Source organism: Heterodontus francisci, chromosome 36, assembly GCF_036365525.1.
Source record: "Heterodontus francisci isolate sHetFra1 chromosome 36, sHetFra1.hap1, whole genome shotgun sequence".
Lineage (NCBI taxonomy): Eukaryota > Metazoa > Chordata > Chondrichthyes > Heterodontiformes > Heterodontidae > Heterodontus > Heterodontus francisci.
In genome coordinates this window covers 37,005,063-37,020,875 of record NC_090406.1, presented here as the reverse complement: position 1 = coordinate 37,020,875, position 15,813 = coordinate 37,005,063, and the positions used below count along the sequence as shown (strand labels likewise).

Here is a 15,813-nt window from a genome sequence, read left to right as displayed (position 1 = left end):
ATGAATTCCATATATCCTGTTTTTGATGATTTATATATTACATTGAGTTATATCAAATCCACAGCACATAAACAGGCCATTGAGCCCAACTAGTCTATGTTAGCCTTTATGCTACACATGAGCCTCCGCTCACTTCTCTTATCCCCATGTCCTTCTATTCCTTTCTCCCTCAAGTGCTTATCTAGCTTCAACTTAAATGATATCCATCTCAACCATTCCTTGTGGTAGCAAATTCCATATCCTTACACTCTCTGGATAAAGAATTTTCTCCTGAATTCCCTTTTGGATTTATTAATGACTATCTTATGTTTTTGGCATGTAGTTTTGGATTCACCCTACAGTGGAATCATTTTCTGTATGTCTATGCCATCAAACCCTTTCATTATTTTCAAGAGCGCAATATGGTCACCCCTCAGCCTTCTCTTTTCTACAGAAAAGAGCCCCAGTCTGTTCAGCCTTTTCTGATAAGCATAGAAATTAATTTGCACTTGTAATTGTACGTGAGACCATACGTCTGGTAATTTGCAGCAGGCCACATTTTTGTGAGAGTGAGCATAACAATCTATTCACTTCAGTCACGGACCTTATTAGTATTAATGCTATTTTGCAATAAATGTGAGAGAAACATCTATCTTGGTTTAATTTTTATAACCATAGGACAAGTGTGAAATATGTGAAAACCCAAGTAACCATTACACCATTTACAATAGTTAGGAAAAATTATTGGTATATATAATAGAATCATAAAATCATAGTATTGCACAGCACAGAAGGAGGCCATTCAGCCCATTGTTCCCATACCAGCCCTTTGAATGAGCTATCCAATTAATCTCAAACTCCATCGCTCTGCACTTCCTTCTGAAGTGTATCTCCAATTCCCTTTTGAAGTTACTATTGAATTTGTGCTGACCATCCTGTCAGGAGTTGCATTCCAGATTATAAAAACTCGCTGCCGGGCAAAAATTCTTCTCATATAAATTAATATATTTTACATATACAATAAAAATTCTCTTCAAATATTCCCAACTACTGTAAATAGGTGATGATCACTTGGGTTTCGAGGAAGAGACAGATACAGAGGGCTTGATATTACCCCACCACCACCCTCCCATGGCAGGCAGGAGAGGGTTGGAGCTGCCAACTCAAGAAGGTATGTGCCTTCTATAGCATTCCTTGTAATAGGAGTGCACCCCAACCTCTCCCCAACCCCTGAAAGAAGTCTTCAGCTTCCTCTTTGCTGATGGTGGCCCTCTCTCTCTCTCTCCCCAGCGTGATTGTAGATCTCCTCCCTCCAGTCCCGATGTCTGCTCTATGCCACAATTGTGGCCAACTGCCCCACCCCAACCCAAACACTGATCTCCAGCCTTTTTTCTTCCTGACTGTCTCTCTCTCTCCTCCTCCTAGCACCAATCTTCAGCTTTCCCTTCTCCTAATTACCTTTCTATTTATCTCCAAGCACCGATCCCTGGCCTTCCCTCCTCCTAATTGTCGATGACTGTCCTCAAATAGTCCCTGGCTATGACTTCCTGCCGCTGGTTTTCACACCTGGCAGTTGGCCAGCCTGTCAATTGGGCAAGAAACTGAAGAAAAAAAATGATAGAGGACCCGCTGTCACATTCGGCAGGACCTCCACATCCCTGGCTGTTTTTGCCCTGCCTTGCTCCCTCCCCACCTCTCCATGCGTGATCAACAACATCAAGTTCAATAACTTTAGACTGTAAACTCTGTACCATTTGTTTCCATTTTCTTTGCTGGTTTTGGTTTTCCTTACTTGTTTTTGTCTTTTTTTTCACTTTTGGACAGCAGCTATGCATGATGCTGCCATTCACACCTCCTCTAGACATATCTTTTGTTTCTTTACTTGTCTCATTATCACTCCCTTTTGCCATTTAATCTCTCCTGCCTTCCCCCCATCACAGACCTTCCCCTTTGTTCTTTTTCCCAACCTCCCCACTTTCACTTGCTTAAAACCTATTACAACTGTTACGACCAGGTGAGAAAGGGGTCTAGGGTTCCTCTCAGCCTTCACCTGGTCTTCCTGTAACAGGGTTTAATTTTAAACTCACCGTTTTTTTTAGCTCCCCCTTGGTGAATCCTTATTCACCGCTTTCCAATTATAAGGCAAAGAAACCAGCACAAACAGGTTTTCTTAGGTTTAAAGAAGAAAGGTTGAAATTTATTAAACTTCAACTCTAACAAAGAACAAAGATAATTACAGCACAGGAACAGGCCCTTCGGCCCTCCAAGCCTGCGCCGATCCAGATCCTCTCTCTAAACATGTCGCCTATTTTCTAAGGTTCTGTATCTCTTTTCTTCCTGCCCATTCATGTATCTGTCTAGATACATCTTAAAAGACTCCATCGTGCCCGCGTCTACCACCTCCGCTGGCAACGCGTTCCAGGTGCCCACCACCCTCTGCGTAAAGAACTTTCCACGCATATCCCCCCTAAACATTTCCCCTTTCACTTTGAACTCGTGTCCTCTAGTAATTGAAACCCCCACTCTGGGAAAAAGCCTCTTGCTGTCCACCCTGTCTATACCTCTCATGATTTTGTACACCTCAATCAGGTCCCCCCTCAACCTCCGTCTTTCTAATGAAAATAATCCTAATCTACTCAACCTCTCTTCATAGCTAGCGCCCTCCATACCAGGCAACATCCTGGTGAACCTCCTCTGCACCCTCTCCAAAGCATCCACATCCTTTTGATAATGTGGCGACCAGAACTGTACGCAGTATTCCAAATGTGGCCGAACCAAAGTCCTATACAACTGTAACATGACCTGCCAACTCTTGTACTCAATGCCCCGTCCGATGAAGGAAAGCATGCCGTATGCCTTCTTGACCACTCTATTTACCTGCGTTGCCACCTTCAGGGAACAGTGGACCTGAACACCCAAATCTCTCTGGACATCAATTTTCCCCAGGACTTTTCCATTTACTGTATAGTTCACTCTATTTCAGTTAATGCCTACAGATACATGACGCGCCCATGCTAGCATGCATACGCGATACACACATGCAGATAGACAGAGAACAGAGCAGAAGAAATAGTGAAAAAGCTAGAGGCAATATCTGAAGAGTTTTTGTTACGGTTCTTCAAGCTCACTGTAGAGTCTTTGATTGTAGGTAGATCTTGCTTTTTGTTGGGGCCCAGTATTCTTCTTAAATCTTGTTCGCTGTAGGAGACTTTTCTTCCTTGGGATTCATGTGTCTTCAATGGATTCAGAGACTTGCGAGAAACAGATGTGAGCAGACAGGAGAGATCTTCTAAGTCCAGGAGCAAACAGTCTTTCTGAGTTCAAACTCTCTGTGGCTAGTTCAAAAAACCCTGCAACAGTTAGGCATGTGACCAGCTGGTCCAACTCATCCTGCTCCCCCACCCCTCCCCCCCCCCCCCCCCCCCGTGGATTGCATCACCCCAGCAGGTCCTGGAATGCGCCTCCCCACCCCCTCACTGTCTGGTGATCAACATCCACTGTGGTTTGAATGTCAGGGAATGGTCCTTTGCCTGCACAAGCACCGTCTGTTAGTATGCAAATGTTTTTTGCAGCCACGGCTGATCTGTTCAACAAGTCATTTCCTGTCTCCAGCAACAGTTCAAAATCAATGTTCATATGACAAAACCATTCTTGGCAGGTGGTGGCCTGCATGACACAACCCTAGCTTTTCCCAAATAAAAACAGAAAGTGCTGGAAATACTCAGCAGGTCTGGCAGCATCTGTGGAGAGATAAGCAGAGTTAACGTTTCAGGTCTGTGACCTTTCATCAGAACTGGCAAAGGTTAGAAAAGAATTAGATTTTAAGCAAGTGAAGGGGCGGGGGGTGCAGTTGGTGGGGAAGACAACAAAAGGGAAGGTGTGTGATAGGGCAGAGGGCAGGAGAGATTAAATAACAAAGCTGTCCTGGGACAAAGGCAAAAAGTGCATTAATGCTTGTGGTGAAAGACAAAGCATTAGTTCAGAGAGAGTGTTAATAGTAGAATAATGAACAGCTCTGTCTACATGAATAACAGGGACATGGTTAAAAAATAAAATTAAAAAAGGCCAGGGTCATGCACTGATGTTATTGAACTCAACATTCAGTCTGCAAGGCTGTAGAGTGCCTAATCGAAAGATCAAGTGTTGCTCTTCAAGCTTGCTTTGATGTTCACTGGAACACTGGAGCAGGCCACAGACAGAAATGTTGGCATGAGAGCGGGAGGGGTGTTGAAATAGCAAACGACTGGAAGCTCGGGGTCATGCTTTCAGACTGAGCGGAGGTGTTCCTCAAAGCGGTCACCCAGTCTGTGTTTGATCTCCCCAATATAGAGGCGGACACATTGTGAGCAGCAAATACAGTATACTAAATTGAAGGAAGTACAAGTAAATCGCTGCTTCACCTGGAAGGAGTGTTTGCGGCCTTGGATAGTGAGGAGAGAGGAGGTAAAAGGGCAGGTATTACACCTCCTGCGATTGCATAGGTAGATGCCGTGGGAAGGGGATGAGGTGTTGGGGTTAATGGAGGAATGGACTAGGGTGCCGCGGAAGGAAGGATCCCTTTGGAATGCTGACAGGGGAGGGGAAGATGCGTTTGGTAGTGGCATCACGCTGGAGGTGGCAGAAATGGCAGAGGATGATCCTTTGGATGTGGAGGCTGGTGGGGTGGCAAATGAGGACAAGGGGAGCCCTGTCGTCGTTCTGGGAGGGAGGGGAACGGGTGAGGGCAGAAGTGTGGGAAATGGGTTGGACGGTTGAGGGCCCTGTCAACCACAGTGGGGGTGGAGTCCTCTGTTGAGGAAAAAGGAAGACATGTCAGATGTGCTGTTGTGGAAGGTAGCATCATCGGAACAGATGCGCGGAGATGGAGAAACTGGGAGAATGGGATAGAGTCCTTACAGGAAACAGGGTGTGAGGAAGTGTAGTCAAGGTAGCTGGGGGAGTCGGTGGACTTGTAATGAATATTAGTGGACAGCCTATCCCCAGAAATTGAGTCAGAGAAGTTGAGGAAGGGAAGGGAATTGTCGGAAATAGACCATATAAAGGTGAGAGAAGGGTGGAAATTGGAAGCGAAGTTGATTAAGTTTTCCAGTTTGGGGCGAGAGCAGGAAGCGGCACCGATACAGTCATTAATGTGCCGGAAAAAGAGGTGAGCGAGGGGGCCTGATTAGGACTGGAACAAGGAATGTTCGACATATCCCACAAAAAGACAGGCATAATCAGGACACACGCTGGTACCCATAGCAACACCTTTTATTTGAAGGAAGTGAATGGAGTTGGAGGAGAAGTTGTTCAATGTGAGAACAAGTTCAGCCAGGCAGAGGAGGGTGGTGGTGGATGGGGACTGGTTGGGCCTCTGTTCAAGGAAGAAGCGGAGAGCCCTCAAACCGTCCTGGTGGGGGATGGAAGTATAGAAAGATTGGACACCCATAGTGAAAAGGAGGCATAGGGCCAGGAAACTGGAAATTGTCAAAATGACGTAGGGTATCCAAACAGTCACGGATGTAGTTGGGAAGAGACTGGACCAGGGAGAAAAGATAGAGTCAAGATAGGAAGAAATAAGTTCAGTGAGGCAGGAACAGGCTGAAACGATGGGTCTACCAGGACAGTCCTGTTTGTGGATTTTGGGTAGGAGGTAGAAGTGGGCTGTCCGTAGTTCTGGGACTATGAGGTGGGAAGCTGTGGAGGGAAGATCTCCGAAGGAGATGAGGTCAGCGACAGTTCTGGAGATCGTGGCTTGATGTTGAGAGTCGGCGCTCAGCCTCTGCAAGGTAGAGGTCGGTATACCAGACAACAACAGCACCACCCTTGTCAGCAGGTTTGATGACAATGTTGGGGTTAGACCTGAGAGAACGGAGTGCGGCAAGTTCAGAGGGAGACAGGTTAGAGTGAGTAAGGGAAGCGGAGAAATTGAGACAGCCGATGTCATGCCGACAGTTCTCAATGAAAAGATCAAGAGTGAGTAACAGGCCAGAGGGCGGGGCCCAGGTGGAGGTGGAGTACTGGAGACAGGTGAAAGGGTCCACTGGTCGGGGGAAGACTCTTGGTCAAAGAAGTGAGCCCGGAGGCGAAGACGACAGAAGAAGAACTCAACGTCATGCCAAGCGTGAAATTCATTGATGTGGGGCTGTAAGGGGATAAAACTGAGTCCTTTGTTAAGTACAGATTGTTCAGCGTCAGAGATGGGAAGGTCAGAGGGTATTGTGAATACACGGCAAGGGGTCAGATTAGGAGAAGGGATGGGGTCAGAGGAAGGTGAAGGGGAAGAAGGATCTGGAGGGGCGTTGGTACCCATGAGCTGCTGGAGCTTGCATTCCTTAACACTTGAAAAGAAGAGAAAAAGTTTTTTGTTTATGTGCTGGATAAGACAAAGGATGAAATGAAACTGCAGAGTAGAGCAGCTTTGAGCTAAGGTGAGGTGGTACTTCTGGAGAGAGAGGTCCAGTGTGTACATGTGGCTGTGCAGTGCACAGGTCTCCCCAAGCAGAAGGACTGCTACTGCAGCCACTTCTTGGCAACTGATGTCTCCGCTAATGTTGTACCTGCTGCAATGGCTGCTGCCCGCCTCCAACTAAAGGCACCTCCATGGCACTGCTGTGCTTCTATTGCTGGGCCCTCAGCAGCGCCCACATTGCGAAGGTGGCCAGTGGATCTCAGGATGCGGCGAGAACAGCAGTCCGAGGAATGCTGTATTTCTCGGAGATACCTGTAATCCTGGGTGGATTCAAAACATGAAGGATGGAACATTTGTTTGAATCCATGTGGAATAAGTCGGAGCAGGAGACAGCCACTGAGGAAGGAGATTTGGCTGTGAAAACGAGTTTTGGTCGACAGCTTATCAAATACCAGGAGGGAAACAGAAAGCAATGAAGGTGAATAAGGTAAAAGAGACAAACGGAAATCCCATCGGAGAGAAGAGCAGAACTTCTTCAAGGTAGGCATTCCTGGAAGAGAAGTGGCAATGAATTAAACACTGAAATAAAAGCAAAATGCTGCAGATGCTGGAAATCTGAAATAATAACAGAAAGTGTTGGAAATACTCAGCAGGTCAGGCAGCATCTGCGGACAGAGAAGCAGAGTTAATGTTTCAGGTCTATGACCTTTCATCAGAACTGGCAAAGGTTAGAAAAGAATTAGATTTTAAGCAAGTGAAGGGAGTGGGGGGGGTGGTGCAGTTGGTGGGGAAGAGAACAAAAGGGAAGGTGCGTGATAGGGCAGAGGGCAGGAGAGATTACATAACAAAGCTGTCCTGGGACAAAGGCAAAAAGTGTGTTAATGCTTGTGGTGAAAGACAAAGCATTAGCCCAGAGAAACTGTTAATAGCAGAATAATAAGCAGCCCTGTCTACATGAAAAACAGGCACATGGTTAAAAAATAAAATTTAAAAAGGCCAGAATCATGCACTCAAGTTACTGAACTCAACATTCAGTCTGCAAGGCTGTAGAGTGCCTAATCGAAAGATCAGGTGTTGCTCCTCGAGCTTGCGCTGATGTTCACTGGAACAGGCCAAAGACAGAAATGTTGGCATGAGAGCAGGGGGTGGGGGAAGGGGTGGTGTTGAAATGGCAAACAACCGGAAGCTCGGGGTTATGCTTTCAGACTGAGCGGAGGTGTTCCGCAAAGCGATCATCCAATCTGCATTTGGTCTCTCCAACATTGAGGCAACTGCATTGTGAGCAGCGAATACAGTATACTAAATTGAAGGAAGTACAAGTAAATCGCTGCTTCACCTGGAAGGAATGTTTGGGGCCTTGGATGGTGAGGAGAGAGGAGGTAAAAGGGCAGATATTACACCTAACTTTTCTCAGCTCTGATGAAAGGTCATCAACCTGAAACATTGGGCTGAACTCCCCCAGCCCCACGAAGGTGGTTGGGGAGGCTGGGAAAGTGAAAATTTCAGTGGAGTCGCATCAGGCCAGGTCTGTGACACCTTCCTGCTGTGTGTGCTTTTCCCGGAGACGGGCTCCCAGCGGCAACAGCTGCCTGTCCAGCAGTGGTGGATAGCCAATTAGGGTACTTAATGGGGGAACCATTCCCTATTCTGGCAATGGATTGAAATTTTTCTGATGGTGCACAGGCCCACACCACCAGCCAACACCCCCGCTCAGCCCCACCAACGTGCTGATGTGAAACTTTTAAGGCCTCTAATAATTTGCCAGCAGTAAATCACAATGCTCAGGTCTCCCCAAGCAGAAAGACTGCTATTGCAGCCACTTCTTGGCAACTGATGTCTCTGCTAATGTTGTACCTGTTGCACTGGCAGCTGCTCCCCTCCAACTGAAGGTACCTCCGTGGCGCTGCTGTGCTTCTGTTGCTGGGTCCTCAGCAGCGCCCACATTGCGAAGGTGGCCAGCGGCCCTACTGGTTAAATTCAATTAATTAATAAAAATCTGGAATTGAAAGCTAGTCTCAGAAATGGTGCCATGAAACTATCATCGATTGTCATAAAAACCCATTTGCTTCACTCATTGCCTTTAGGGAAGGAAATCTGCCAACCTTACCTGGTCTGGCCGACATGGGACTCCAGACCCACAGCAATGTGGTTGACTATTAACTGCCCACTGAAATGGCTACTCAGTTCAAAGGCAATTAGAGATGGACAACAAATGCTAGCCTGCCAGTGACGCTCACATCACAGAATTGTTACAGCACAGGAGGAGGCCATTTGGTTCATCGTGTCTGCACCAGCTCTCCGACTGAGCAATTCACTTAACGCTATTCCCGCGCCTTCTCCCCATAACGCTGCACATTCTTCCTTTCCAGACAACAGTCTACATGCCATGAAAGAATAAAAAATCTCCCAATGTTGGAACCTGGCCACCGTCCCTAATTGGACGGGGCTCCTGAAGGCTTCTTAATTGGCTGACTCCGGGAAGATCGCGGCAGACGTCCCGCCACGGCTACTACCGGGTTCCCGACCCGGAATTGAGGCTGACGGCAGGATCGCGAATGACCCGGGAAAATTTATCCCGTTAACTCTGTTTCTCTCTCCCAGACCAGCGCTGCCACACCTGCTGAGTATTTCCAGCATCCGCAGTATTTTGCTTTTGTGCATTAAGGCATTGTTGCACTTTGGCAACTGGAGGCCAGTGCTGTCTGCTGAGTGTGTGGAGCGACAGGCTCCAGTGTGTTTGTGAGATGAATGAGACACGTGGGGTGTTTGCTGTGTGTTCACGTGATACAGTGGCAGATTGCTGAACATCCTCCCACTGCCTGGCTGTCTCTGGCTCTCTCTGAGCAACAAATCAGCTCTTTCAGTGCAAATCCCCTCACACTCACTGCTCACAGGCTGTCTCCCTCACATTTCACCAAAGCTAAAGCTCCAAAGAGGGGGAGCAACCTGCTCAAGTACAAAACCAAAGAAAGAAGCCTCTGACAGGAATGGGTAAGTCTTACTGTATCTGCAATATTAATCATTAGAATTAATTTTAATTCTTACTCTTACTTCTTTCAGGGCCGCCATCCTCTGCGTGGTTTGTGTTTTTAGCTTTTGGGATTTGTTGTCTTAAGGTTTTCCTTTCCCACTCACAATTTAAAAGTGAAACCAAGATGAGTTAAGTGTCTCCCCAGTTTGTTACAAAGGGAAGACGCAGGGCGCATCCTAACCTGATGGTTCTGAGGGCGAGTACCAGATTGACAGCGTCCTCAACCAATCAACGCGCCGGGCTGCGGGCTGTAACTGTTCTGGGCGGCCAATGAATGTGTGCTGGGGTGGGCGGGCTTTCCGTTTTAATCAAGTTCGGTTGCGGTGCAGGCAGTGGTGTTTGTGTCCTGGGCTTTTATTATTCCAGACAATGTCTCTCTTAATCGTTCTGAGCTTGTGTACAACAGATTAAATTTGAAACCCATTCCTTTGATTAACTTCCTTTTGTCAAAGGACTGGGGTTTTTTTTATTTTGTGGGGATGTTTTATTTTGAAGCTTTTTAGAATTCAGTTTATTCAGAACACACAGCTGCAAGGTTAGTTAATTCTAGACAAATCGTTTAGAATGCATAAGCACAGGAAGTTCTCCTCCATCTGTGCTCATTTATTCCAGTAGGTCAGTAAAAAAGGGGAAATCAACTGCCTTAAAAAACTGAAATAGTTTTGAAGTGGTGCAAACTATCATTGTTTTGGTGCTGTACTTCAAAAAAAAAAATTCTCAATGCTTTAACTACTTACATTCCTGCTGGAGCAGGTAGGGCACTTTTTGCACTATATATTTTAGAAGACTTGCATTTATATAGCACCTCTCACAACCTCAGGATGTCACAAAGTGCTTTACAGCCAATGAAGTACGTTTGAAGTTTAGTCACTGTTGTAATGTAGGAAATGCAGCAGCCAGTCGGCACACAGCAATAGCAATGTGATAATGACCAGGTAATTTGTCTTTGTGATGTTGATTGAGGGATAAGTATTGGCCATGACACTGAGGATAACTCCCCTGCTCTTCTTCAAAATAGTGTCATGGAATCTTTTACATCCACCTGAGAGGGCAGACAGGGTCTCAGTTTAATCCAAAGTGCAGCACTATCTTGGTATTGCATTGGAGCATCAAACTTGATTTTTGTGCTCAAGTCTCTGAGTAGGACTTGAACCCACAACCTTTTACCTCATTTACAGGAGTACTACTGACTGAGCCACGGCTGCCACCTGACTATGAAGGGTTACTTGATGTCAAGGAAGTGGAGTTGGTGGAACATTTTCTTGTTTGGTTCTGTGGTTTTTTGAAGAGGTTTCAATCTGGCCAGATTATTAAACTCAATTTGCAGAATGCACTCATGATTATAAATCCCAAATGTGTATTAAAGCCTATTGATTATCTGTTTGTTTATTGAATGGGTGAATACAATGCTATAATAGGTTGCACTTTAAGTATACTTGAGATTAGTTCAGATGAAGGACTATTGGTCCATCGGATCCTATCCTTCCATCAGCCTTACCACTTCCCATTACAACTTTGAATTCCTATCAAATAGACGAGTTTTCTGTTTAATGTCTTATCTGAAAATTGGCACCTCTGACAATATAGTCCTCCTTCATTACTGTCCTAGAATGTCAGCCTAGATTATGCACTCAGGCGAGAGGCTTCTGATTCAGAAGCAAGATCATGAGCTGAGTAAATCTAAGACTAGATTCATTCAACTTTCTCCCTTCATTTCCTGAAGGCAGTGACTCAGGCTAGGTTACAGTTCCAGAGGCGCACAAGGCCCCTGGTGCTCTTTGAAATGATTGTTCTTCACTTGTGAACTGTGTTCTTGGACTCGGACAACATAAAAAGTGAGCCTGGTCACAAGCTCACCTACTTAGAAACATAAATAATTTGCAGCACAGGAGGAGTACATTCTGCCCATTGTGTCTGTATCAGCCGAAAAAGCTATCCAGCTTATTCCCACTTTCGAGCTCCTGGTCCATAGTCCTGTAGGTTATGGCACTTCAAGTGCATATCCAAGTACATTTTAATGCATTTGAGGGTTTCTGCCTTTACTGCCATTTGGGCAGTGAGTTCCAGACCCCAACCACCCTCTGGGTGAAAAGATTTCTCCTCAACTCCCCTCTAATCCTTTTGTCAATTACTTTAAGTATATGCTTCCTGGTTATTGACCTCTCTGCTCAGGGAAATAGGTTTTCCCTATTCACTCTAGACAACAAAAACTTATATTTACCTAACGCCGTTAAGGTGATAAAATGCCCTGATGCGTTCCCCAACACAGGAACGTTATAAAACAAACTATGACACCGAGCCATAAAAGGAGATATTAGGTCAGATGACCAAAAGCTTGGGCAAAGAGGTAGGTTTTAAGGAGTCTCTTAAAAGGAGGCGGAGAGATGTTGGGAGGGCATTCCAGAGCTTGGGGCCTAGGCAACTGAAGGCAAGGCCATCAATGATGGAGCGATTAAAATTAGCGATGCACAGAAGTGGAGATATCTTGGAGGGTTGTGGGGCTGGAGGAGATCGTAGAGATAAAGCGGGGTGAGGCCCTGGAGGGATTTGAAAACAACGATGAGAATTTTAAAATTCAGTCATTGCTTGACCAAGAGCCAATGTTAGTCAGCAAGCTCAGCAGTGATAGGGACTTGTCGCAAGTTAAGACATAAGCAGCAGAATTTTCGATGACCTCAAAGTTTATGGAGAATAGAATGTGGGAAAACAGCCAGGAGTGCATTGGAGTAGTCAATTCTAGAACTAATGAAGTCCATGAATGAGAATTTCAGCAGCAGATGAGCTGAGACTGGGCGGTGTTAGGGAGGTGGAAGTAGGAGGTCATCATGATGACATGAATATGAGGTCGGAAGTTCATCTCGGGGTCAAATGTGACAGCAACGTTGCAAACAGACTGGATTAATCTCAGACTGTTACCAGGGAGAGGGATGGGGTTAGTTGCTAGGGAATGGAGTTTGAAGCGGGACCGAAAACAATGGCTTCAGTCTGTCCAATATTTAATTGGAGGAAATTTTAGCTCACCCAGTACCGGGTATCGGATAAGCAGTCTGATAATTTTACAACAGCGGAGGAGTCGAGAGAGGCAGTGGTGAGGCAGATCTGGGTGTCATCAGCATTTATGTGAATTAATGCTGTGTGATTTTTGGATAATGTTGCTGAGGGGCAGCATATAGATGAGAAATAGGGGGCCAAAGATAGACCCCCTCATAATTTTATGTCTTAATTTTAATTAAAACGCTCGTCAGCCTTCTCTTTTCCAAAGAAAACAACCCCAGCCTATCCAATCTTTCCTCATAATTAAAATTGTCCAATCCTGGCAACATCCTCTTAAATCTCCTCTGTACCCTCTACTGTGATCACATCCTTCCTGTAATGTGGTGCCCAGAACTCTGTTTTATACAGTTCCTGCTCTTTTTATTTTTTATTTTTTTAAATTTTTATTTAGAGATACAGCACTGAAACAGGCCCTTTGGCTCACCGAGTCTGTGCCGACCATCAACCACCCATTTATACTAATCCTACATTCCTACCATATCCCCACCTGTCCCTATATTTCCCTACCACCTACCTATACTAGGGGCAATTTATAATGGCCAATTTACCTATCAACCTGCAAGTTTTTGGTGGTGGGAGGAAACTGGAGCACCCAGTGAAAACCCACGCAGACACAGGGAGAACTTGCAAACTCCACACAGGCAGTACCCAGAATTGAACCTGGGTCGCTGGAGCTGTGAGGCTGTGGTGCTAACCACTGCGCCGCCCATAAATTGTGCCATGCCGCAGATAATAAAGGAAACTAACCTGTATGCCCTCCCCTCAGTGACGTTATCTATCTTTTCTACCTGTCCTGTACCTTCAGGGATCTATGGACATGCACTCCAAGGTCCCTTGTTTCCTCTATACGTCTCAGTATCCTACCATTTACTGGGTTTTCTACCTTGTCTCCCCACCCCAGATACATTACCTGCATGCACAAGCCCTTTCCCAATGGGTGTTGCTAGATAATGATCATGAGCACTGGCTGATTTTCCCCTATTCTAGCCCAGAACTGCTGAGGCCATTCATAGCCCTGGCTAGGCTTGTATCCACTGGAGTTTAGAAGAGTAAGAGTCGACTTGATTGAAACATATAAGGTCCTGAGGGGTCTTGACAGGGTGGATGTGGAAAGGATGTTTCCTCTTGTGGGAGAATCTAGAACTAGGGGTCACTGTTTTTAAAAAAAGGGATTGCCTATTTAAAACAGAGATGAGAATTTTTTTCTCTGAGGGTCGTGTGTTTTTGGAATTCTCTTCCTCAAAAGGCAGTGGAAGCAACATCATTGAATATTTTTGAAGTCGATAGATTCTTGATAAGCAAGGGGGTGAAAGGTCATTGGGGGTAGGCGGGAATGTGGAGTCGAGGTTACAATTAGATCAGCCATGATCTTGTTGATTGGCGGAGCAGGATCGAGGGGCCGAGTGGTCTACTCCTGCTCCTAATTCCTGTGTTTATATGTAACCCTCTCTCCACCACCTGGCTGAACCCATTTAGAATGGCTGTGATATCCTTGTGTTTCACAGGCTATCCTCATTTCCAATTAATTCCCAATTACTATGTTACGACCGACCGCTCAAGACAAAGCCCCCAATCAAAATATATGATTCTGATTGTGGTGGGAGAAACGCACTGTTGATTCAGTCTCATCCCTCCACAGATTGCCTAATGTATCATTTTAAACTTTCCAAATTAGAGAAAGACCTAGCCAAATTGTACCATCTGTAAACCCCCGAATGAGGCTAACCAAACCAGGTGTCTTTAGATCAACAAATTAACTGTTTAATTAGAAAAACTAAATTCTTAAAACACTACTATGATATAAACAACATTTAAAATAGAAAAATTAGTGAGCTTGCATATTTACACTCCTGACAAAGTGAAATCTTCCAATGTGGAGCAGTCCAAGGTTGCTTGAAGTTCTCTCAGCCGTGCGATGGGGGGAAAAAAGGTTCTTCAACAGTAGAACAGTACGTAGTCTAATTCAGCAGTTGAATTGATGCCCTTCTTTTCCAGCAATGAATTTCAGCAATTATAGTTCAGTAGTTAAACGAATTTGGTTATTTTCTTTTAAGAAATTGATCTGGCTTGACATCAGAATTCTGAGAGTATAATAAATAGGGTTTAAATAAACCGAAAGAGAGCTCTTGTTTCCTTCAGTATATCCTGGCAGATAGTCTGTGTGTGTATCTGTTAACTGTGTCTCAAAAGCCAGTTTTTCAGCTAGTTTCAAATGTCAGTCGGCAACATTGTATCTCGTGTCCTCGGTCCTGAATGGCTGCATCCTACAGCAATGAGAATATTGAAGTTGGTTGTATCCTGTGGCAACGAGATTTGTTCAAAGTTTTCAAGATATTAAGGGTAGCGATAGGGTAGATAGAGAGATATTAAGCGATAGGGTAGAGAGAGAGAAACTATTTCCACTCATTGGAGAGTCTCGGACTCGGGGGCATAGTCTAAAAATTAGAGCTGGACCTTTTAGGAGTGAAATTAGGAAACACCTCTACATTCTTCCGCAAACAGGAATTAATGTTAGATCAATTATTAATTTTATAAATATTGATTGAGATCGGTAGATATTTGTTAGCCAGAGGTATTGAGGGATAAGGGACAAAGGCAGGTATAGGGAGTTAGGTTGCAGATCAGCCATAATCTCGTTGAATAGCAGAACAGGCTTGAGAGGCTAAATGGCCTCCTCCTGTTCCTATGTTCCTATTCCATTAAAGGAGCTTTAGTTTTCTAACTACATACCAGTACTGTAACAATGCTGGTGCCAGTTAAGTTGAGCATCCCTTTCAACATCCTGTGAAACATCCCCAACAGTTTCACATTGCATTGGATAGCTCTATGGGATTTGGAGATTAAGATGTGCCCATAATGATAGGTTGTTGTTGCACCATCAAGATTTGTGTTCTATCTGCTGTACAATGTGCAAAATATCCAGTAATTTGCATTGACATATTTCAAAGAGAAAGAAAGAACTTGGATTTCTATAGAGGATTTGACGACCTCAAATTCCCAAAGCACTTTTCCACTTAATGAAGCACTTCTCTAGTGTAGGAAATGTGGCAATCAATTTGCACACCGCAAGATCCCTCTAACGGCAACATGATGATGATGATTTAGTGATGTTGGTTGAGAGATAAATATTGGTCAGGATACATGGGAGAACTCCCCTGCTATTTGTCTGAATAGTGCCATGGGATTTTCTTTAGGCCCACCTGAGAAGGCAGATGAGACTTTGGTTTAAAGTTTCATTGGAAGTGGCAGCCTAGATTTAGTGCCCCAGTGTTTGGAGTGGGACTTGAGCCTACAACCTTTTTGACTGAGAAGCGGGAGTGCTACCAACAGAGCCACAGCTGACAACAGTGGAGGAGAG

General features: G+C 45.1%; 1 protein-coding gene across 5 annotated transcripts in view; it reads left to right on the top strand.

The window, feature by feature from the left end:
• Window positions 1–15,813, top strand: part of mpnd (MPN domain containing) — an 84,095-nt gene that overhangs the window by 29,950 nt on the left and 38,332 nt on the right. The window contains exon 1 of one of the 5 annotated variants that reach the window (XM_068016550.1): window positions 9,178–9,361. The exons of the other annotated variants lie outside the window; for them this stretch is intronic. Coding sequence (XP_067872651.1) covers window positions 9,358–9,361 — 4 coding nt within the window. The 5' untranslated portion in view covers window positions 9,178–9,357. Of the gene's footprint in view, window positions 1–9,177; window positions 9,362–15,813 lie in introns of those variants that run through there. 5 annotated transcript variants of the gene reach the window in all.